At 42.1% G+C, this 23,304-nt stretch overlaps 1 protein-coding gene across 1 annotated transcript in view; it reads left to right on the plus strand.

Annotated features, from left to right (window-relative positions):
- Positions 1-3,362: 3,362 nt before the first annotated feature.
- TSPAN32 (tetraspanin 32) overlaps positions 3,363-23,304 on the plus strand; it is a 56,154-nt gene continuing 36,212 nt past the window's right edge. The window contains exons 1-4 of the mRNA XM_026653924.1: positions 3,363-3,434; positions 7,075-7,189; positions 10,940-11,037; positions 19,851-19,925. Coding sequence (XP_026509709.1) covers positions 3,369-3,434; positions 7,075-7,189; positions 10,940-11,037; positions 19,851-19,925 — 354 coding nt within the window. The 5' untranslated portion in view covers positions 3,363-3,368. The remainder of the gene's footprint in view (positions 3,435-7,074; positions 7,190-10,939; positions 11,038-19,850; positions 19,926-23,304) is intronic.

Here is a 23,304-nt window from a genome sequence, read left to right on the forward strand (position 1 = left end):
GCCAGCAAACCTCTTTCTATGCTAGGGCTCCCAGTGTTAATAACACCAGTAGAGCTGAACCAGTGTTAGCAATGGTGGGAAAGCTTTGAGAAATTGACATAGGATAGACAGGGCCTCAGAAACACCTTGTAGATAGAAGCAGTGTCTGCGGATAATGGAGGAAAGCAAGCACGTTCTGCGTCAAGAAGTGAACTTGAAACCGTGGTTACTTCAGAATGTCAACCCATTCTCCTAGCCTGTGAGGACCTCTAGTGGGCAATGTGAATTTGCTGCTGGTTTTCTCTTTCTGTACTTAATATGTATTATGGAATTTTGGTTACAGCAGTAAAATAAAGGATAGATAGGAAAAGCAGAGGGTCTTCCTTTTTTAAAAGAATACTAACGTTCATTAGTATTTAAAGTGCAGTTGGTTTGAAAAGTCACTGTGTAAAGATGGGGTTGTGTGGTTCCTTATTGTCTCTGCATATTACTCTGTATTAAATAATTCATGATGTGTTAATCTTTAGCTGCCGTGCCTGTAAATTCAATTGGGGATGTGGCAGTCAGACTGGGTGCTATCCTTCTTATTCATTGTCACCTGCAATCAAGCTTCTGCTGGCTAGATTACACCTGTGTGCAACTAAGTCTTCCAGTTATGCCCTCAATGACATCTGTTTAACTGCCTTCAGTGGCTTTGCAGTGGTTGTATCATAGTAGCCATTTCTCTTAAAAATGTACAAGAAGGAATTGGAATAAAACTGTCTCTCTTTTGGCCCTACAATACTAAAAGGAATCAATAGCAGTAAAAAATTAAATTTGGGTACCACCCACATCTTGCCTTAATCTTTTCCATCTTGTAAGTTATTATATGTAGATCTGGGCAAAATTTTCCAGCCAAAACTCATTAGCAAAAAAATGCAGATTTGGTGATACCAAAACGTTTCACAATTTGATGTCAACTTCGTCAAACTGTGTTGGTGGGGGGGAAAGGAGAAGAGAAAATTTTAAAAGGGGGGGGGGATCAATGTTTTATTTCAAAATATTTGAAATGAACTGTTTTGGTTTTTCAGTTCAAAACAACATTGTTTCAAAATTAATTTTATTTTAAAAATGTTTTTAAATGGTCATAATCAAAAGGAAACATTTTTGGTCAAAACAAAATATTTCATTCAAACAGAAACAATTTTTTCGCTCTTTGATTCACCAAAAATTTCAAACAAACTTTGTTTGCAGTTCAACCCGAAACCAGAATTGCCAGGAAACCAAAAACTTGTATAGTTCTACTTATCTGGTTTCCACTAGCATAGTATCTGAGCACCAGGGAATCTTTAATGATTTATTCTCACCCCGCTGCTGGTGAGGAAGTGTCATCCCCATAGATAGGGAATGAGGCACAGAGAAATTAAGTGACTTGCCCAAAGCAGAGAATTTAACTCAATCTCCCACGTCTCAGTTTAGTGGCCTAACCATTGGACTGTCCTTCCTCTTGCTACCGCTGTGATAGGAATGTCTTCTGATATTGGGAGTGCCCATATTTCCTCCAATTTATTTTCTTTTTCCAAAGATCACCTTCTCACAAACAGTGGGGGTAAATTTAATTCAAATCTTGCAAGATTTCCTGGTTGCAAACCCACAAGAAAGCTTTCACTTTACTAAATACTGTTGCACTTGAGATGATGTAACATCACGTTGTTTTCCCGTGCAATCATTGTGCAATCTGTTTTCACTTTGATGTTCTTTCTCTTTGTATCATGTGGTTTCTATTCTTTCCCTATTTTGTTTCCGCCTCTCTGTCCCTTTCAGCCTTACCAACCGAAGTAGATATTGTGTTACCTGTAAAACTAATAAGTAGAAAAGGAAGACATTGATTTTTATATTTGTTACCTTCCCTTCTCTTCCATCAGTCTGGCCCTGAAACTAAGGATTAATGTGAGTGTCTGTTAATTAGAAAAGACCCTCTGCACATGAGTGAATTTCATTCTGAATGCTTTGATTCCATCCTCTTCTGGTGTCACACTGCATCTAGATTGTCCTTACGGCTCATTGTGATTTGCTTAGGGAAAATATAAACTTGGATTTACTGTTTGAAGAGCAGCAATACTCTGAGAGGTAACTCTGTGAAGATGGAAGTGTATAGGAGGGAGTCCATGTTTGTCTCTAATTTCCATATCAAGTATGCTCTGTTTTCAATTGGAAAGATGTTGTTTTATTTCTGCCAGCCCTGCAAACACAACTACAGGTCTGAGAGTTAACCTGGATTCTTTCCTTTTCCCATATCATCGGCAGCAATAAAGGTTCTGTAGTTGAAATTCTACCCTCAGCAGGGCCGCCGAGAGCGGGTTCGGGCCCCCCAGCAAGGGCGGACCGGCTAAACGGGGCCGACGAGATGAGGGGAAGCCGGGACCCGGGACCCCTTCCGGACCGCCAGGCCCCGGTAATTTGTACCGGCTTCCCCCCCGTCTCGTCGGCCCTGACCCTCAGACATACTTGGGTAATTCTGTTTTTTTCATATTTTGTTTCCAGTGACAACTCTGCAACATCCATTGCCTTCTGAGAGTTTGCACAGGTGCAACTGATTGGAATTTGGTAAACAGTTTTATAGACAATGCACAACAAGGATCGCTCTCTCATAGCTGCATATGGGTCTGCAGTACTCATGGGAGTAAAAGAAAGTAGTCACTTGCATTAGACACTAAGATAACCAGATATTACTCTATATACACAGACAACAGATCTTTTGCATGAGACGGTACCACTTTTACACAATCACTTCTCCAAATAGAATTGTTCTTAAATGTTTTTCTCTCTCATCCAGAAATCTGGATGTTAATAGATTCTTGACTCAGAGAGGATTGTGGTTTTGGGGTGAGGGAAGTAATATCTTGTTATCCAGGGCAGGCTGACATTTTTCATACAAAATGATTTTCATCAATCAATGGATTTTTTTTTTTTCAAAAACTCCAAAGCTTTTTGTGAAACTTTATTTATTTATTTTTTCAAAAATTTTCTTTTCCTGGTGACTTCTTTTTATCAAAAACATTATAAAAATAGCTATTGAAAATTTTAATTTACCAAAGCACAGGATGTCAGTAAAATGACAAATTTCAATCACCATTTTGATAAGTATTTCAACAAATTTGACTTTAAAAATCTCATGAAATTCTTTAAAAAAGATTCATTTCAAGCTCATATTCATACCTAATAATAAAACCATTATAAACACGGAGAGCCTTGGATGAAAAGTGCTATTAATAATAATCCATTTTGGGAGAGGTGTGTCAGCTTGTAGTAGGACTACACTTCCCAAGATGCACTACTGCCAGCTTCTGCTTAGCTGAAGCACTGTTCTCCAGGGACTGACTGCCACTGTTGAGTGAGAAGAGGATAACATGGGACGGAGACACTGGGTCAGGACCACCAAATGCCAGCTGCTAGTGACCAGCCTCTTTGTCATGGTAACAACCAGAAGTGGGAACCTGTACAGAACTTGGGATAAGTAAACTGACCACCTTAAAATTCTTTCTTAAAAAGGAACTGTAAAAGTTGTTTCTCTCATTTCAATTTTAGCACTGAAAAAGTCTATGGTGAAAGAAGCAAACTGTATGAATTACTGCATCCTGAACTGTTATCGCTACTCCCCAGCATTGCCTTCTGTCACCGATAAGCTTTTGGTTTCTCAAGTGTCACTGTAATGCAACTATTTCACAATTCTGAACTAGCCTTTAAGTAAGAAATTTGTTGCTGCCATCAGACATGGTCGTTTTAAGATGAGGACAGGGATATCTTCTTATGCTTCTTTCTTTTTAAAAACAATTTTTTATTGCACTTGGATGAACAATTTCTTGAGATGTGGGTGGTTTAAAATGTGTTGGATAAGCTAGAGCATCTTTGTAGTCAGACAGAAGCCTGTCTACTGAGACAGATATTGGATGGAATGTAACTGTTGGAATCTTCTGAATCTGTACTGCAAACCAGAAGTAATTCTATAGTTCTGGTTGAGTGGCTGTGGAGAAGCAAATGTGATGAAATTTGGTGAACTCTTCCAAGGAATTCTGGGACAACTGCATTACGATTAACTCCCCTTAAAAAAAAAAGAGAGAGAGAGAGAGGAAAACAAGTGAATATTGAAGTGAAACAAGTTAGTTTCTATAGTTGGTTGAAAAGACTGGGGGGAAAAAGCTTGGTAAATATTTCATCGAAAAAAATGTAAATTCAAAACTTAGTTGACCAGCTCTAGTTGCAATACATTGTTCTCCCTTCAGAGAGGGGCTGTCATTGTGCCTACGAAGTATGTGACTTATTCAAGGTAGAATTGCACTGAAACCTGTTGAAGGGGGATGTGCTTAGCTCAAGTTTAGTTCATTTGTATTCTTTACATATGGATACAGACAATTGTGAGGTCATGAGGATTTGTTTAGATTGGTATTTCTGCAGGAAATCTGAGCTGATTGAAGCTGGACCAAACCTTTTACTGTGTATGTATAACAGATTCTCAGTTGTAAACAGCCTAAAAGATCATAAGTGTTTTAAGTTCTATTGTATTGAAATTGGGAAAAACTGTTACTGTATATGTGGCACTTCCTAGTGGCACCAAAGGTTGTGACGCACCTCACTGCTACCTGCCCTAAGTGTGGATCAGTCTGTGCCTGCTGTAGTTCAGCTCCTTGAAATCATCAGCTTCTATCAACCCAAACACTGCCTTCCAGGCCTCTGCAGGCCTTGCTCTCTCTGTGCAGGTTAGTAATAAGTACACTTCAACCCCTGAGTCCTTGGAGTACTCCCGCAGTGTCCAGACCTTAACCGGTGAACACTCACAGAAATACCAGGTTTGCTAGCCAAGGGGACAGTGTGCACACTAGCTTGTTCGATTCAGCTGAGGATCAACTCTTATGTAAAATCACAGCACTGAGCTAGATTTATAGTGAAAACAGTCATGAGTTTATTATCAAAGATTAAGATTTAAAAGATATGGAGTAAGTGTAATAATGGAAACAGAAATGGTTACATATTAAACAAAAAGTATAACACACTTCTTAGGGTACGTCTATACCCAGCCGCTAGTTCGGCGGCTGGAAATCGAAGTTCTGGGTTCGACTTATCGCGTCTTGTCTGGACGCGATAAGTCGGACCAGGAAGTGATCGCCGTCGACTGCGGTACTCCAGCTAGACGAGAGGAGTACCGCGGAGTCGACGGGGGAGCCTGCCTGCCGCGTGTCGACTGAGGTAAGTTCGAACTAAGGTACTTCGAACTTCAGCTACGTTATTCACGTAGCTGAAGTTGCGTACCTTAGTTCGAATTGGGGGGTAAATGTAGACCAAGCCCTAGAGTCTAAACTTAACACACTAAACCCTTGTCTAAAGTAGTTTATCTCACCTAAAGCAATCTCCCAGCATCTCCAAGCAACGTGGCTGGGATCTCTCTTTCATGAATGCAAAGTGTACTGCCTTTTGCCTTCTACTAATATCCCCCCCCCCCCCAAAATCCATTGTTTCCTCCCCAGAGTCAGGATGATCCTCTATGGTTCAGTTTAGTTTCTGGTGTCTTTTTGCAATGTTGTAGTAGCCATGTTGGTCCCAGAATATTAGACAAGGTGGTCTCTTATGGGACCAGCTACTGTTGTTTGTGTCTCCAAAACCTGTTTATCAGCTCTGCCTTGAACACAGATTTTAAAACATATTTTCAGTACTTATACTTAACTCTTTATCACCTGTACAGACATCTCACAATGATTGAGGATCAGAATGACATAAGCTTTTATTAGAGACCTTATGTTATATTCTTTATGGATATATACTAGAAAGTGGTGTGCTAAGTGTAATGAGTATGTCAGGACTGCTAAGAGTTGCTGTTACAGAAGAGTGAACCCTTTGCCAGTTGGCATTGAGGGGTTCTTAGGATCACAGTATATTTAATCTACCAAACTATACCTCTTGGGCAAAATCTATTGGTCATCATCTGAAAAGGTAATAGGGTTACACTTAGAATAGTTAAGTGTAATGTTTAACACATACATGATTACTTCTGATTCTCCACTGTAGAGTTTGAGTTTCCAGGATGTCCCTTTGTGAGTGGAGGATTCTTCTCCTTGTGAATTTGGAAAATATTGCAGATTCTAAAGGTTTTGTATGCATGTAATGCAGTTGTTGATGCCTCCCAGAACAAAGTTAATTGAACCTGGAGAAGAGGCATTCGGAGGGAAGCCTGAATCCAGAGGACCCTGCCTCAAGAGATCAGGATGAACTCCTGTCTTGCCTCTTTCAGCTTTGCTACGCTAGGGTTTTGTTTTATTTTAAATTTCCCCACTGTTGCTATGACTATTTCAGCTCTACTCTTGGTAGCAATGGTGGGAGCACTAGCCTAGGTCAGACAGCCACCATCTAACAGGCTCTGAGCAGGTTAGATAACACAGTGGTTAAAACGTTGGTGGTCACTCAGTGTCTTATCTACAGTAGCACTATCCTTGATGGAGCTGAAATGATAGCAACACTGGGAAATTTTAGAGGAAAAAGGCTAGTGCAGACAAACCCTTAAAGCACAGTGCAAGACTCATCTATTGACACTAGCTTTTCCTTAGCAGAGATGACAATACACCTAAGCTACTCTCCACTCCCCAAAAGACACTACAGATTGCTTGAGAGCAGGAGCAGAGAACACAATCTGACCCAGGACCATTCTTGAAGCTAATAACATCCCCCTTGTGCACACATGTCAGAATTTGGTATCTAAATACTACAGGAATTGGTGCAATGTCAATCCATTGAAAGGGATGTCTGTGAAAACACGATTCCTCTGGTTTTTCCCAATGATTACAATTTCCTCTGCTAGCAGAGTCCAACGGATAGAGTGAGTGGTTTCATATGCAGTAATTATACAGTACTGTCCAAAGAGTTTATTAAAAGGCCCAGGGGTTCCCTTCACGTGTGACTTTCAGGTATATACTGTAAACTAACTCTCTCAGGGAACAGGTTGTTTTTCTTCGGGCATGAATTGAAGTATCTGAGTATGCCTGATAGTATTTCATAAGATCTGCAGTAGTTGTTCTGTGAATTCTGCACTTGCTACTTTCCTTCCTCAGTAAAATCTCTGTTTTTCAGCTGCTGGGGCTGGCAGTCACCATACTGACCATTATCACCCGCTATGGGGCTCACTTCAGCATAATCAGTGGTGTCTCCTCTGAGGCTAACCCCTATAGAATCTTCCACAACGTAGGTAAGTGTCGCATTTTTTAGTCCAACTGTATGAGAAACACCTGCTTGGCCCTTTGGTGGGGGAACGCTTGTTCATCATGCTTCAGCACTGCTGAGTCCACTGTTGTCCCCCATGCTTCATCTACTACAGACAAAGCATGGAGGGTGATAAATATTCTATAAGTAGGCCCAAAGGTATGGGAGGCGCTTCAGAATAGCTCACAATGGAAGTGAGAGGCTGGGTAGGACCACAGAAAGGAGCACATTATAAGATACAATCTATGGGGTCCTTTAAAAGTTTGGACATTTATATTTGTGTGGGATAGAAGGGAGACATAAGTGAACAGACAGTAAGGAAGGCAAGAGGAAAAAGATGGAGGGGGTCAGGCCCTGAATTCAGCAAGGTACGTACCTAACTTTCAGCACATGGGTAGTCCCATTGAAGTGAATGGGGCTAGTAACATGCTGAACATTACATATGTGTTTAAGCACCTTGCTGAATCAGGACCTTGGGGAACAAACAGGGCAAAGAAATACAGACAAAGAATTGGGGGAACAGAGAGGGGGATTAAGAGGACAGACTGGGAAGAGTTCAAGGAAAAAAAGTGTTGTGATTCATGAATGTTCATTGATGCTTTGGTTAATTGGCCTACCTATGGATAAACTGAAAAAAATACTTAGGGCTGCATTCTGATCTCATTTACCACAGGGTGAATCCAAAGTACTGTACCTGTACTCATGTCAGTGGAGCTAGTCCCCAGTTTTACATCTGTTTTAATGAGAGCAGAATTTGGCTCATAAACCAACCACGATTCAATTTCAGGTGACAGCCAGCTGTGCCCTCACTCTCTCTATTTACATCCCATGAAGAGAGTAGGCATAAACTACTGCAGATGGTCTCACAGAATGGAGGTCAACAAAAATATGGAAGAGCTCAGTGTCTCTTTACCTGCAACCTTAGCTGAATTTACACTGGCACGATTGGAATGGTGTGATTATCATGTAAAAACCGTCCCAGCCACGCAGCCCCAACCTGGAACCAGGTCTTCATTCCATTTACAGCATGTGGCGACTTCTTAAAGGAGGAAAGGAGTGGGAGACAAAGAGGAAAATCAGAGAAGAGACTACAACAGAAAAGTGGAGGAAAGGAGGCAGAACATAGAAACGATAGATGTGAGAGAGAGAGAGAGAGAGAGAAATGCAAAAAACCCAAAAAAACAAAAACCCTCTCTTCCTGGAACAGCAACTATTGTCTGTCACAAGCAGGAGTTGCTGCCTGTGACCAGCTTTATGTCAGACATTGATAGGTGAAAGGGTCATAGGGAAGGATCAATGCACCTAAGCTAGCAAAAAGAAAAACTTAAACAAATTAAATGGGAAAAGGACAGTAAGAAAGACCGGAGTGGGGAGGTAAGAACACCCTAGGCATTAAAATGCTCTGGATTGCCTCTGTTTTTTGTTTTGGGGATAGATATCAGGATTTTCTCATTCAACAATATTTGAGGTTCATCTTTTTTTTTTTTTTTTTTTTTTTTTTTTTTTTTTTTTTTTTTTTTTGTTCCCTGTATTTTATTATGGCTACTGGGATGGTGCCTATCTATATCACACTCCCAGGGTTTTAACGTTTGGGCTTAAGCAAGTCAAACCCTCTTGTGTATTCTTGCTTCCAGGCTCCAGTTAAATATTATAATTGGTGGGTCTAAAGCCCCTTCACTTCCAGACTTAGGCCGGGTCTACACGGGGATGGGGAAGGATCTAAGTTACGCAACTTCAGCTACATAAATAACGTAGCTGAAGTCGATGTACTTAGAGCTACTCACCGTGGTGTTTTCACTGCGGTGAGTCGTCTGCTGACGCTCTCCCGTCGAATATGCCTGCGCCTCTCGTGGCGGTGGAATACAGGCGTCGACGGGAGAGCACTCGGGGGTCGATTTATCGCGTCTAGACTAGACGCGATAAATCGACCCCCGATGGATCGATCGCTGCCCGCCGATCCGGCGGGTAGTATAGACATACCCTTAGAGTACTAGTGCAATGCATTATTAGAAGTGGGCTCTGGATTGAACAGCTTTCAGCATCAGTGTATTCCCTGAACTCTCCCATTGGGTATCAGCTAGAACTCTGCTCTGGCCAGGAAATAGAAGGCGACTGTTGCACAAGATTAGCAATGCATAAGCTCCTGATAGTGGGTACTGGAACTCATGCTCCTGTTCAGTAGTCTGTGATTCAGTAGGATCTTTATCTGAGCGCAGAGACAATTGTAAAGGGAACTTGTGATCTTCTGGCAAAAATAACAAGGTGGCCTGGCATGTTTCCAGGGCACGTGGTTCTGCTGGAACTATGGGAGCAAAGGGTTGGGGGGACACTGCACAAAGGTTTATAAACTTAGTGTGGTGGGACAAGTAAGCCATATAAAGATGAACACTGGATAAGTTTAAAGTCTGTTGCATTCTCCTGCAACCCAATCCCTTTGTATCTTGTCCATTTTTAGAGACTGATCTAGCAATGCACTTAAGCATGTGCTTAGCTTCACGCACAAAAATAGTCACATTGAAATCAATGGAATGACTCATGCATAAAATTAAGCATATAGGCAAGTGTTTGTGGGACCAGGGCCTTAGATTGTAAGGTCTTTGGGGCAGAGACTGACCCTTATTTAGTGTCTGTACCGTACCCTGCAGAGCAAGGGTCTTCCATGATCTATATTACAGCTACATCCAATATGAGCATGCAGACCCCTTCATACTACAGTATTTTAACTCTGATTATTCTTCTCTGCACACACAGGGCTTATCTATACGAACACTTAGTTCATGGCAAACTGGGGTATAAATCTACCCCATACTAATCTGCTGTGCACTAAGTGTCCATGTGGACACTGTTGCTGTGCACTAAAAGTTTCCTAGTGCACTATGATCTATCTCATTTCAAAGCGGCGTAGATCAAAGCTTTTAGTGCACAGCATAAGAACGGCCATACTGAGTCAGAACAAAGATCCATCTAGCCCAGTATCCTGTCTTCTGACAGTGGCCAATGCCAGGCTAGTGCTGGGTAGATTTACACCCCAGATTGCCGCAAACTAAGTGTTCATACAGACAAGCCCAGGGAGAGGGCATTTTCCTGTTTTTGCTTGTCATTTTAGTATTAGAAACTTTTAATAAAGAGATTAACTCAGTTTACCAAGATTACTTCCATTACCCAAGATGGTCAGGGATGCAACCTCATGCTCTGGGTGTCCCTAGCCTCTGACTTCCAGAAGCTGGGAGTGGACAACGGGAGATGGATCACTCGATTGTCTGTTCTGTTCATTCCCTCTGAAGTACCTGGGATTGGCCACTGCTGGAAGACAGGATACTGGACTAGATGGACCATTGGGTCTGACCCAGTATGGCCGTTCTTGTGTACACCCTTTAACACAGTCCTTTCTTTTCAGATTCAGCAGAGCAGAATGTCTTCAGTTTCTACATCTTAAATCTCTGTCCTGACACAAAATTATGTCACCCCCCCCTTAAGATTTCAGCAGGTTTGGGGGCAGGATGGGGAATGTTATTGTGCTTTTGCTGTGAGAGGGGACTGGCACTGCCTGCCAAGATTTTTAGCTCTGTGATGTTCTCAGACTTCCCAGCCTAATGGCTTGAGGAGCAAAAATCCAGAAGTTCCTCATGAAAGGGAAGCTCTTGCTTATCAAAGGGGGCCCAACCCTGCTTAAGGGAAAGAAAGGCAGCTAGGGCTTCATGTCTTCTTAAAACTCCAGTGTGTGCCTTTCCTCCAGCCTTCTACAGCGGGATCTGTCTGAGCATGATTCTGGTCCTCGCAGCCCTGCTGAGTACTGTTGCCACAGTGAGAGAATCGGTGTGCCTCATGGCAATGGTAAGTGTTTGGTTAGAGGGGCATGGGTGGGCAGGGAACAGCTTTTCCAAATTGGGTGATAACACCATGATGTGGAGATACAGGGAAGAGGCTTTGTCTGTATCCAGCTTGCTCCCCACCCTTGGCTTATCGACCATTAAATGTGGTATTTGTAGTGTTGATTAGTTGTTTTGCCTTGTGCCCTAGAACACACATCATGCACACAGTGGGTTGCCTGCTGCTTTTCAAGGCATGGCTGTGTCTAACCTCGCAAAGTGATTCCAGGTGATGATTTTATCCATATGTGACCTGATTTTTCGAGGTGCTATGTATATATGCCTCTGATTGGGGTCAAGGGGAGGTGCTTATCTGCCAAGATGAGGACAATTATTTTTGGTTTACTTTTGTAATGCCAACATTCTTCTGTAGGGTGTCCTTAATGAAGCATTTCTTTGTTTTTTCTGATATTTGGGTCAGATTTTGAAGTCCCGTGTTCTGCCCTGCGACAGCAATCTTAACTCCAATTTAATGAAGTATTTTGTAAACGTCATGATGATTGTGAGCTTAGAACATTTGGTGGCACCAGCCCAGTTTTGACTGCATTATCAGTTTTAGCATGCTGTTGAGGCTAGCTTTCTACCTAACTCATACTTTTAAGGAAAACTAATTGGAGTTCATCAGCTGGTATATGCATGAAATGGATATTTTCTCCTCAAAATGTGTCAACCACATAGTCATATCGTTTGGGGCATTCCTGCCAACCTCCTCTAGCAAAACAACCCCCATCAGGCAACACATTTAAACCATCTGTTTTGCTTCGTTTGGGATTCCTAGTGCATCTCCTGTCTGCCTTTCATCTTTCAGGCATTAAGCTCTTCAAGGCATTCATCTTCTGTCTTGTAAAGCACCAAGCATATTAACAAATAACACTTCTGCACAAGGAGAAGGGAGGGAGACCAGAAGGCAGTTTTTGCCCTGGTGATGAAAGCTGTATGCGTTTCAGCAGCAGATTCTTAGACCCTCCCTTGTTGTTTGTTTTAAACCTCACGCATGGAGTTGCCTTGGCATCAGACAGTCCTGCAGTGCTGGAGGCAAGAGCGGTGTGTGTGCATCTAGGACAGGGGAGAGGAAAGCAGTGGAATAAGTGCCTAGTAGAATACAGGGGCGGGTGGGGGGTACTTTTTCTGATGTTGTAGTAATATAGTCTGTGAACTCAAGGGAAGCCTGAATGTGAACTGCAAAGGCTGGGAGTCACCAGTATACTGGAGTCATTGTGTGTGTGTCTGCTGCTATAAGCCCTGCAGTGTGGGTGGAGTCCTTTGCACTACCCGTTCTCTCCCTGGAAGACAGAACAGCCCAGCGTCAGGGTGCCTCTTTTTACCTAGATCCATTGTGAGTGTGTCTGGGGCAGAGGAGGGGGGAGAGATAAGGTCTAAGCTTCTTGTTGACCCAAACAAGAAACTAGAAATGCGTCATTCTAAGGAAGAAAAACTCCAGCAGTCCTACAGGTTTCCTTCCAACTGAACAAACTATGTACTAATCCTCTCTTCCCTGCTGCACCACTAGAGGGTGTCAAGTTCTTAAAATAAGAGAGAAGCTGCCTGCAATCTTGTTATGAGCTGCAGTATTTTCATACACATTCTCACCACCATTTTGTCTGTCTTTCTCTCTAGTTGTCCCCCATAGTTTTAGTAGGAAGAACATTATCAGACAGGTCAGGTCAGATTGTACTGCCACCCTTCTAGGGTGACCAGATGTCCCGATTTTATAGGGACAGTCCCGATTTTTGGGTCTTTTTCTTATATAGGCTCCTATTACCCCCCACCCCCGTCCCTATTTTTCACATTTGCTGTCTGGTCACCCTACACCCTTCTCACCAGCCTCTTACGCAGCCACCGCTCTGCAAACCAGTTTACTGCTGTTCATTCTGTGGTGAACTTAAACTTGTCCTGTGTTTTAATTGTCAGAGTCTGAGTCCAGAGCCAGCTGCATGACAGAAGGGAGGGGAATGTCATGTTCAATCAACTTCTTCAGATTTCATACATTAGTTACGTTATTTGTTATTTTTATTATGTTTGTACCCAGACAAGGGTTAAGACCCTAATGTACAATCTAATAACACAGTCTCTGCCCCAGAAAGCACACAATCTAGGATTTAGACAATAAGCAGCAACTAACAGAAGCAAGCACAGTAGGGAGGATGAGGGAACAGTAGCCACAGGTATGAGTGCATGAATTAGAAATCACAATAGTTTTTGTAGACAAAGAGGGTTACCAGCCTAGCCAATGCCAAACTCTCAGAAGATGAGCTGTGAGTCCTGCTAAATCTGCAAGAGCTTGGGAGCTCATTACTAGCAGCTAAGCCTTGAGGTCCTCTTGCTGAAGAAAGCCTCAATGACAGTAGCTAGCAGAAGAGTTTTCAGAAAAAGGTGCAAGAAATCCCTTAATAGTCAACCGTGGAATTATCTGTCCAAAGGAGAAATTCCTTGCTAATCCCCACAAATTTTAGCTAGCTAACACCCTCAGGGTTTGTGTCCTTTATACATTTTTATTCTATATGTATAATGTAGCAGGAGATGTTGTTGTTGTTCATATAAATGTCCTATCCTGGTTTGAATGTTGCTCAACTATTGGCCTTTATATCTTGTGGCAGTGAGTCCCACAGGTTAATTCTGTGTGTGTGTGTGTGTGTGTGTTTTTGTTTATCCATGCAAGTGCTTTTCAGTAACTAATCCTCACAATACCTACAGTGATCCCAAATATACCAGTAGGCAATTAAAGCAAATAGATTAAATGATTTACCTGTATCAGTAGAGGAGTTGTAAGGACTAGGATTAGAACTCAGGAGACTCTGGCTCCCAAACCTGGTCTCAGAGCGCTGCAGCATACACCTATGTTACAATGTGTTTCATAGAAAAAGTCTAAAGTCCCTTTTCTGTAGCTTTTTTGTTTATTGATGTACTGGACTTTTCTTCTTTGTTAATTATTGATGTAAAGAAGCCTCTCTGTATAAAATGGATCTTGTTAAGAGGATTTAATTATGTAATCCAACAGATAGAGGAGGAAGCTATAATATTGGTGTTCTTATATCTGTGAAAGTCAAAGAAAAGTGATAGGGGCCTCTCTACACACGCCCATTGTAGATGAATTGCTTTGATAGACTACCAACATGTGGTCCATTGGATAGCATGCTGGACTGAGAGCCACGAGACCAGAGTTCTGTTCCTGTCTCTGATACTGTGTGACCCATAAACAAGTCACTTTACCTACCTGTGCTTCAGTTTCCCCTCCTGCGTTTTGGCTGTCATTTCTATTTAGATTCTAAAACCTCTACAGAATGGGTGGGTACAGTGCTTAGCTGATGGGGGCCCCAGTCTTGGTTGTGGGGCCTCTTGGGGTATGTCTACACTGCCATAAAACACCTGTGTCAGGCTCGCAGGGGATGGGCTTTGGGGCTACAAAACGGCAGTGTAGATGTTTGGGCTCTGGGACCCTGAGAGGGGGGGAGGGCTCCAGCTCTAGCCTGAACATCTACACTGTAGTTTTATAGCCCCACAGCCCCAGCCTGAATTCAGCCAACATGGGCCAGTTGTAGGTGTTTTATTGCAGTGTAGACACATAGGTTGAGGTGTAATACAAGTAATGAGACAGGGCTTGCAGTAGTGTGGCTTACCCTGGTTTCAAACCAGGGTAAGTCACATTGAAGGGAAGCCTCATTTTATACTGGTGCAGCACATCTATACCAGAGGGTTCCCTGTTGTATTTACACTACAAATATCCCCAGTGTAGACAGGCCCTAGTATGATACCCACTGACATTTAAATAGCGTGAGTGAACCCTACAGCACAGGGTGGTGGTCAGATCTTCAACTAGGAGCTGCATATGTAATTAGGTTAATATCCAGAGACTGCTGTGATACCAGGGAACTGGAAATGGTGGTCTGAGGTACTGCATTAGTGTCTAAAAAATCTTCTTCGACTGAGGGGCCGGTGAGAGCTTTATGGTCTGTCTCATCAACTGTGAGGGATAAGAACTGATATGGTATCCTTGGCAAAGCTTGAATCATTGCTTTCCAATGGCACACTCCATATCACTGAATCTAAACGTCCTGTCATTCTAGTAGTGTCCGAAGCCATGTCAAAATTGAAATGGAGGAGGAAAGGAAATAGCAGTCTCTCTAGAACGGCTAGTATGAAGTAAAAATCTCCGACTCCAGCAGTTCTTGAGATACTGGGTATTACAGTTTTGTCAGAAGTGCAGAGGAAGGGAAAGAAAAATAGAGAAAGAAAGTAATATGCAATCAGAACTGTGTGTCTTGAAAATCCAATAACTGAACGTTCTAGGGCTAGAAACACTGCTAGGCCAGAACAGAATGTTTTCAGGACCGGTAAACTATTCCAAAGACTGGTTCCAGCCCAGTGATCAAGAAGAAGAATCCTCAGTCCCTGTCTGATCCAGCTCAGCTTTTCGGTGTAGTTCAGAGTGACGTACCACTATGGCAGGCATTTAGCATAAGCTGTTTACTTTACTGCTCCCAGATGTATAATTGTAGGCAAGTGTGTTAGGGATTCATAATAGTACAGCAGTGCACTTCGATGCCTTGCTTTAGCAGTCATCCGCTTCCTAGGCTGAGCCTGTACTTGCATCAATTATGCACTAATCTACCTGGACTGATTTAAAGCTGACCTGCCTCCCGAAGAAACTGACACAGGTAGAGCCAGCACTACACAGAATTCTTGCTGCATTCAGTCAGAGAGCACTAAATTGATTTCTCATGCAGACAGACTCGTCGGCTTCTTAGTAGATATGGAGAAAGACAAAAGCCAGAATACTGCTTCCTGTCAATGGAAAACTGGGGGAGTAATTTTTTTTCTTTTGTACAGATTAAACAAGTGATGAAATAAAAGTCCAGTTAATGTAACTGTACCATAAAATATATTGACTCTGATCAAGGAGTGTTCAAGCACAGCTCAGGAGGAAGAGTGCAAGGATAGTTTGAAGCCAGCCTAACCACTCCCCGATCTTGGGCCACTGTGTTGGGACCAGTCACCTGGCATAAGAGCAGCCTTCATGTCTAATTTACTTTAGCTTCCCATATCCCCAAGAGGCTGTTACAGCTCTTGGGGATTGCTAGGGCATAGGGCAGCCGCTATTCTGGCTACAGGAGTGGGTTGTAGGAGCTGTTAAACAGTCTCTGCCACCGGAGGATTCTCCTTAATCCAGAGTGACCCTCCCATGGCTGGATCTGCCAGTTCTGCTGGTGTTTTGCATTAGTTGAGTGGTGCAAAGCAGCCCCACCACAGCTGAGGATAGGGCCATTAATTGTATGCAGCATTAATTGAATGCAGCATAAGATCTGAGTTTGACTGCACTGAATAAGAAGGGAAGCTGAAGTCTAGCAAGGTTTTTTATTTGAGAGGTGAACGTGAGAAAGGTAGATAAAAAGATAGGCCAGTCAGGGGATGGGAAGACATTTCTATGGATCCTGCCAAGTCTACAGAAGACAAATTGTTCCTTGCAGCAAGAATGAAAACAAGGTAATTCATAAAGGAGTAATTGATTATTAGCTCAGTGACAGCATTTGATGGGGCTGAATGTGTTACATCTCATAAAAGAAAATGTACTGCATCATCTTGCAACAAGCTCATAGCAGTCTTCTTAGAATCTGGGGGGTGTTAAGAAGAGGCAACCTTGGCTGTTTGTATTTAAATACAACTTCTTGTTTTTAAGAATATCTTCTTTTATAATTATAAACCCTCAAACCCTCTGGCTAGGAAATGAACAAGCAGCCTGTAATTCATTTATGAGTACTTCTAGGAGTCATATAATTGTATAACATAGAATGGATGGAGGGAGATCTCCCAACAGGGAGCAAATTTCAGTACTGGCAACAAACTACATAAAATAAATACTGGTAGAGCAGACACTGACAGGCAAAGGAGTAGGCAGACATGGTGGGAGATGTGGAGAAGGGTCTTAAACTAGATAATCTGAGACATTTGAGAGACTTTTATGAGGCGTGGAATTGGTTGGGGGGGAAAGTAGAAAATGTTTTGAAATTCTTTCCATTTGGCAGCATTCAAAATGAACCAATTTTGGCAGGGGAGGTTATGAATTTTTTTCAGTATCTTTATTGAAATTTTTCATGAAACCTTTTTCATAATCACTTTTTTCATTTTTCTGAGAACCATATTTTCATATTGACTGAGTAAAAATTTGAGTTAAAATACCTTGGAAAATGTCATCAAAAACAGGTAACTTCAATAATGCTGATAATCTTTCATGAGAAGTATTGGTGGGTTTTTTGTTTGTTTTTTAAACCTCCTTTTTTCATTGTGGAAAAAAATGTGAAAAATTTGACTAGTGAGTAATAATCGGAACAGGTCTTGAACAGCCTGGTATGCTTCACCTCTCCTCTAGATTTCATTCCTGACTCCAGTTCTCTTGTGCTTTCAAGGGTTAAAATTTCACCACTGTACAGTCAGTTTTATTGCTATGATCCAGTTGTGGGGAGTGGTGGAGAATTGTCCCTTCAGAAAGGAGAGAATAGAGGGGTAGTGTTGTCTTTGGCTCTGTCTCAGAGCCATGACATCACTCCTCCTGGGCTCTACCCAGAGATTCTGCACATTGTTGCAGTTCCTTGCAGCAGCTGTCAAACAGCAAAACAGATAGTTCAGTTGCTGCTGCGATTCCCAGCTTTGTTTCCACTAGCAAAGGGACACGCGTGGGTCATGCTCCCGGTGCAGGTTCTCTTAGCTCCTCTGTTAAAGCCTACAAAGAAATCAAGAACTAGTGGTGGCTAGTCCATAGGGAAGTTTAACTGCTATAGCTCAGCCTCCTCCAAGCTATCACATTGTATAGTTCTTTGTATTGACACCTGGCAGCATTTCTGTCTACTTGCCTTATAGTTTTAGGCTGTGGAAGTGTGGTGCGTTATAATATTTCAGCTGCTTATTGGACACTGTGACCTCACAATCCATGGTGTCAGATAGTTGCCCTGGAGAGCCTGAAATATTGTCAGTAATAGTGTGCATTTTCAACCTTTTTCTCATAGACTCATAAACTCTAAGGTCAGAAGGGACCATCATGATCATCTCTAGTCTGACCTCCTGCACATTTCAGGCCACAAAAATCTCACCCACCCACTCTTGTAATAGACCCATAACCTCTGGCTGAGTTACTGATGTCCTCAAATCATGGTTTAAAGCAGGGGTGGGCAAACTACGGCCTGGGGGCCACATCCGGCCCTACAGACATTTTAATTTGGCCCTCGAGCACCCATCAGGGAGCGGGGTCCGGGGCTTGCCCTGCTCTGGCGCTCCAGCCGGGGAGCGGGGTCAGGGACTTGTCCCACTCCGCGCGGTTCCCGGAAGCAGCGGCATGTCCCCCTTCCAGCTCCTATGCGTAGGGGCAGCCAGGGGGTTCTGCATACTGCCCCCGTCCCAAGCACTGCCCCCGCAGCTCCTATTGGCCAGAAACCATGGCCAATGGGAGCTGCAGGGGTGGTACCTGTGGACCGGGCAGGGTGCAGAGCCACCTGGCTGCACCTCTGCGTAGGAGCCAGAGGGGGGACATGCCGCTGCTTCTGGGAGCTGCTTGAGGTAAGCGCCACCTGGAGCCTGCACCCCTGACCCCCTTCCTGCCCTCTGAACCCCTCGGTCCCAGCCCAGAGTACCCTCCCGTATCCTGAACTCCTCATTTCTGGGCCCCACCCCAGAGCCTGCGCCCCCAGCCGGAGCCCTCACCCCCTCCCACACCCCAACCCCCAATTTTGTGAGCATTCATGGCCCACCATACAATTTCCATACTTTTATAACATTTCAATTAAAACATCCATTTAATGAAGCCATAGAAAAATTTCCAAAAAAGAGTAGAAATATTTAAAATATTGACAATTTTTCACAAAATGTTAGTTTTCAATAAAATTCTGGATTCAACTTCAGGATCCATGGGCCTTTAAACATTTTACTGTCATGTTTCTTTTAGGTAAGCAGGATCTACTGGTCTCCTCCTCATGACAGGCATCCCCCCTTTCACTCAATCTCCAGATAAAGTGTTTGTTTTGTTTTCTGCAACTAAAGAGATGGCTTTTCTAACAGCCAGTCCTGGAAACTTCATCAAGAATAGGAAAGTCAGCCTGCATTCTTTCTGGCTTCTTCATTATTATCACTAGCCATACTATTCAGGGTCAGTTTCTGACCTTGATTACACCTGTGCAGTCCTACACCTGCACAACCCCCACTGGAGTCAGTAAGAATCAGCTTGGCTTTGCAGTTGGAACTTAGTTAACAACTCTGAAGCACAAGCCAGAGTAGAATCCAGCTCACTCTCTCATAGCTGTTGGCTCTGTGGTGTTATTGAGGCAAAAAAATGGTAATATTTTTCTCTCTCTACTGAGCGGACAGGCTCTGAACACACAGGGAGTTTGGATCTCTTGAGTAGGAAAGTGCAGTTTTTCACATAGTCTCACTTCAGAATAGAACCACATTTTAAATCTAATTTTTTAATTTCACATTTTTCTTTGTAGAACCTGAAGCAATAGGTTAGCAACTCTATAGTACACAACATGCTCTTCTGCTGAACATCCTTAAAAGGCCACTGTGTAGTTATGGTCCCTGCCAGGGAATTTTAAAACTATTGTGAAGCTGGCTTCCTTTAAGTGATTGATTTGAGATTTTGAAGGTTGTTTAAAAGAAGTTAACTTTTAACTGTGACTTGCATTAAACCTGCCAAAGCCAATATAATTAACTATTCTCCTACTGTGTTTTCACATAAATGTTTTCAGCCCCTAAGAGGAAATGCTGCAAGTAACAGTGCTTTCTCTCTATCCTCAGGGATTCTTCTGTTTTGCCATTGTTTTCTGTGCACTGATACAGGCTGCATTCTGGAGATACACCAACAACAGTGAGGTAAGTGTTTCTTACTAAGAAATACCAAGAACCAGTCATCAGATGGTGATCCTATAGCAGTGACTGCTACCAAAAAAGAAACACGTTACATTTGAACGTTGAAGATGACATGAAGTTTTAAATTTTGTTCAGTACTGTTGCCTGATCTTTAGATTATGTATTATTGAATACTTAAGAATCCCCAGTTATCACTGTCCGGGTAGACAGGTACGTGTTCCAAGATCAGGCCCAGTATTATTCAAATTATTATATAGTTGGGAACCCCAATGTGCACAGTTGCAACACTCGCACACTATAAGAACTCTTTTCGATTTACAAATATAGTTTATTAATACATTTAGCACAATCACAAACACCCCAACTTAATAAGATAGAGATCCTACAGAATGTACATCTGCACATCCATATACTCCCACCGTCCCTTGTAGAACAACCTGAAATGATTGCCATCGTCTTCCTCATCACCATCACCTTCCCCATTATCACCAGTGGCCATCATTCTGGCACCTCCCAAGGACTACATCTCTCTCTCTTACCACCCCCTAGGCTGGGATGCCACTTTTATAACATGTTACGCTGATGCCACTATGTTTGATGCATATTCAGTAGGGGATTTTCCCCCCTTTTCCTTATTTGTATTTCCTCACTTTACTAATGTTGGAGTGTCTTTTTCCTGTAGGTTAGTATATCAATGATCTCAACTTATTATCATATGCATCAGTTCATTACCATGGCCTTTTGTGGTTAGGTATCACATTTGTTATTTCTGTCCTCCACTGGGTGGCTTCGAGTTGTGGTGTACCTGTTAAGCTTAAAAGAGTATGAACTTAGGAAAGCCCCTATGCCAACCTGCTTTAACACATCCTCTTTGTTAAAGGTCACAACCATACACGGATCTTATGCTTTAACTCATCACCATCTAACTAGGTGAAAGGTCCCAAACATATGTGTGCTAACTTTGCCTTAGTTCAACATACAGGATGTTGCCTGCAGGTCCCTTGTGTTACTGCCAAAATATACTCTAATATAAACCTATTATAATAAAACAAATAATCAAACCCATAAGAAACTTATAAGAAAAGATATATAAGCAAGCAGGCTAGCCTTAGATGTATCTCATGTACCTGTTTTGTACATCAGTTCATTGCTGGGACACTTCTGTGGTTGAATTATGTACCTGTGGTTAGAACTGCCCCTTAAACTCTATTTCAGCTCCCCATATACTTGGGTTTTCCATTGGGCCGTTTATCTGTTCAAAGTTCATAGGTGTCAAGCCTTATGCTAACTTGCTGTAGCCAATATCTTACAGGACACAGGCCTGTAGGGTTTCTTGCATTACTGCTGAATATAATGCAAAGCCTTGAATATTATAAAGGCAAACTAGCCCACTGGGCTACAATACTTAGCTATTCAAATAGGCATTCTGTAAATCTATATAAACTTCACTCAGTTGTTCAAGGTCAATATCTTGCTCTTCATCTGCTTAGTCCTTGTGATCCTGAAGTGCCCTAGATTGCAGTAGCACCTGGTCAATGAGTTGAATGTGGGTGATATTAAACATTACGTTTTGTGGATTATGATCTGGTTGATCCTACTAGTTCTTCCCTTTAGGGCAATAATCATGGTGGGTGATCTTAAAACTAGTTTGCCAGGAGAACAACACACGATGAATGACCATGAGACTTTTTCCTGTAATGAGAGAGCACAATTCACTCTTAAAGCAACAGAACACATTTTGATAGATTATAAAGCCACGAGGGACTATTGTGATATTCATCTAGCCTGACCTCCTCTAAACTGCACCATAGGATTTCACTGTAGTATATCTTTTTTTTTTTTTTTTTTTTTCTAAATCTTGATTTTAAAATGTCTAGAGATGGAGGATTCACCATTACCCTTGGTAAATTGTTCCTATGGTCCCTCACTGTTAAAAATTTACACCTTATTTCCATTCCTTTTTTGTTTAACTTCAATTTGCAGCCATTGAATCATCTTATACCTTAGTCTGCTAGACTGAGAAGTCCTCTATCAAATTTAATTCCCCAAGTAGATATTTACAGACTGTGATCAAATCACTCCTTAACCTTCTCTTTGTTAAGCTAAACAGATTGAGCTACTCGAGTGTATGCTTTCTTAATCCTTTAAAGGTTCTCGTGACTCTTCTCTGAACTTTCTCTAATTTATCAACATACTTCCTGAATTGTGGAACTGAACACATTATTCCAGCAGTGGCCACTTCAGTGCCAGTTACAGGGGTAATGTAACCCCCTCCTCTTACTTGATGTTCCCTTGTTCATACATCTAAGGATTTCATTAACCCTTTTGGTCCTAATGTTGCACTGGGAGCTCACTGTCAGTTAATTATCCATCGTGACTCCCAAGTCCTTTTCAAAGCCCCCCATCCTGTATGTACAGCCTATATGCTTTGTTCCCAGATGCATGAATTTACATTTGGCCATATTCAAGTAGATATTGTTTGCTTGAGCCTAGCTTGCCAAACAATCCAGATAGCTTAATTACTACGGTTTTAAAATGTCAGTAACCCTAACTATTTGGAACCAGCCTTTATTTCCTTAGTGATTAAACCCAACCAATAGCCTCTTTACCATGAAATGCAGAAGCTTCAGTAAAGTTATTGCTACCTGGAATATAAGCTCTGAAGAAGTCAAATGGAATAAGACTCCAATTAATAATTTCCCAGAACCTGGGTACACAGAGTAATCATTAAAGCCTTTAAGTTAGTTCCATGCGATAGATGAATGATTAGAGTAATCCTGTGAGCAATCTTTTAGAGAACTAGTATGGTATTGGAAGAAATTGTTACCCTTCTGATGTGACACACAGAACAATTTCTTTAAATCCTGTCATATGACTGCATGGTGGTTCTCTTCAAACCTCAAAATAGGACTGAAAAACTACCCTTCTTGGCAGGATTAGACAAGAGGGAAACAAAGACCCACACTAGGTTAATGCAGGTTACAACTGGCCTGGAAAATGTGTTCTGAGCATCCCAAGTCTACAGCAGTTCAAATCCCTGTAAGGGCCACCTGGATGGGTCATTAAAAGACGATCTATTAATATCACATAATCACCAACCATTTGTCAGCCTGTATTTGAGAGGCCATTGCCTGCAATAGTGAATGTATTGCCCATCAGTACTGAGTGCACTGAGAAGGTTATGAAAAGGATTTTTGCGCGGTCTTTGTGTATTTTCCATAGCTCTAGCTAAAGCTTTTAACACAGTGACTTTTTCATAAGAAAATGTTTAGCATTAATCAACGCAGAAAGGAGGCCAACATCCCAACATCCCAGCTTGGATTCCTTTGCAAAATGTGCTTGTAATAAGAGACATTAAAAAAAAAAAAAAAAAAAAAAAAAA

This window comes from Terrapene carolina, unplaced genomic scaffold (genome assembly GCF_002925995.2).
Source record: "Terrapene carolina triunguis isolate 2854851 unplaced genomic scaffold, T_m_triunguis-2.0 Scaffold171, whole genome shotgun sequence".
Taxonomy (NCBI): domain Eukaryota; kingdom Metazoa; phylum Chordata; order Testudines; family Emydidae; genus Terrapene; species Terrapene triunguis.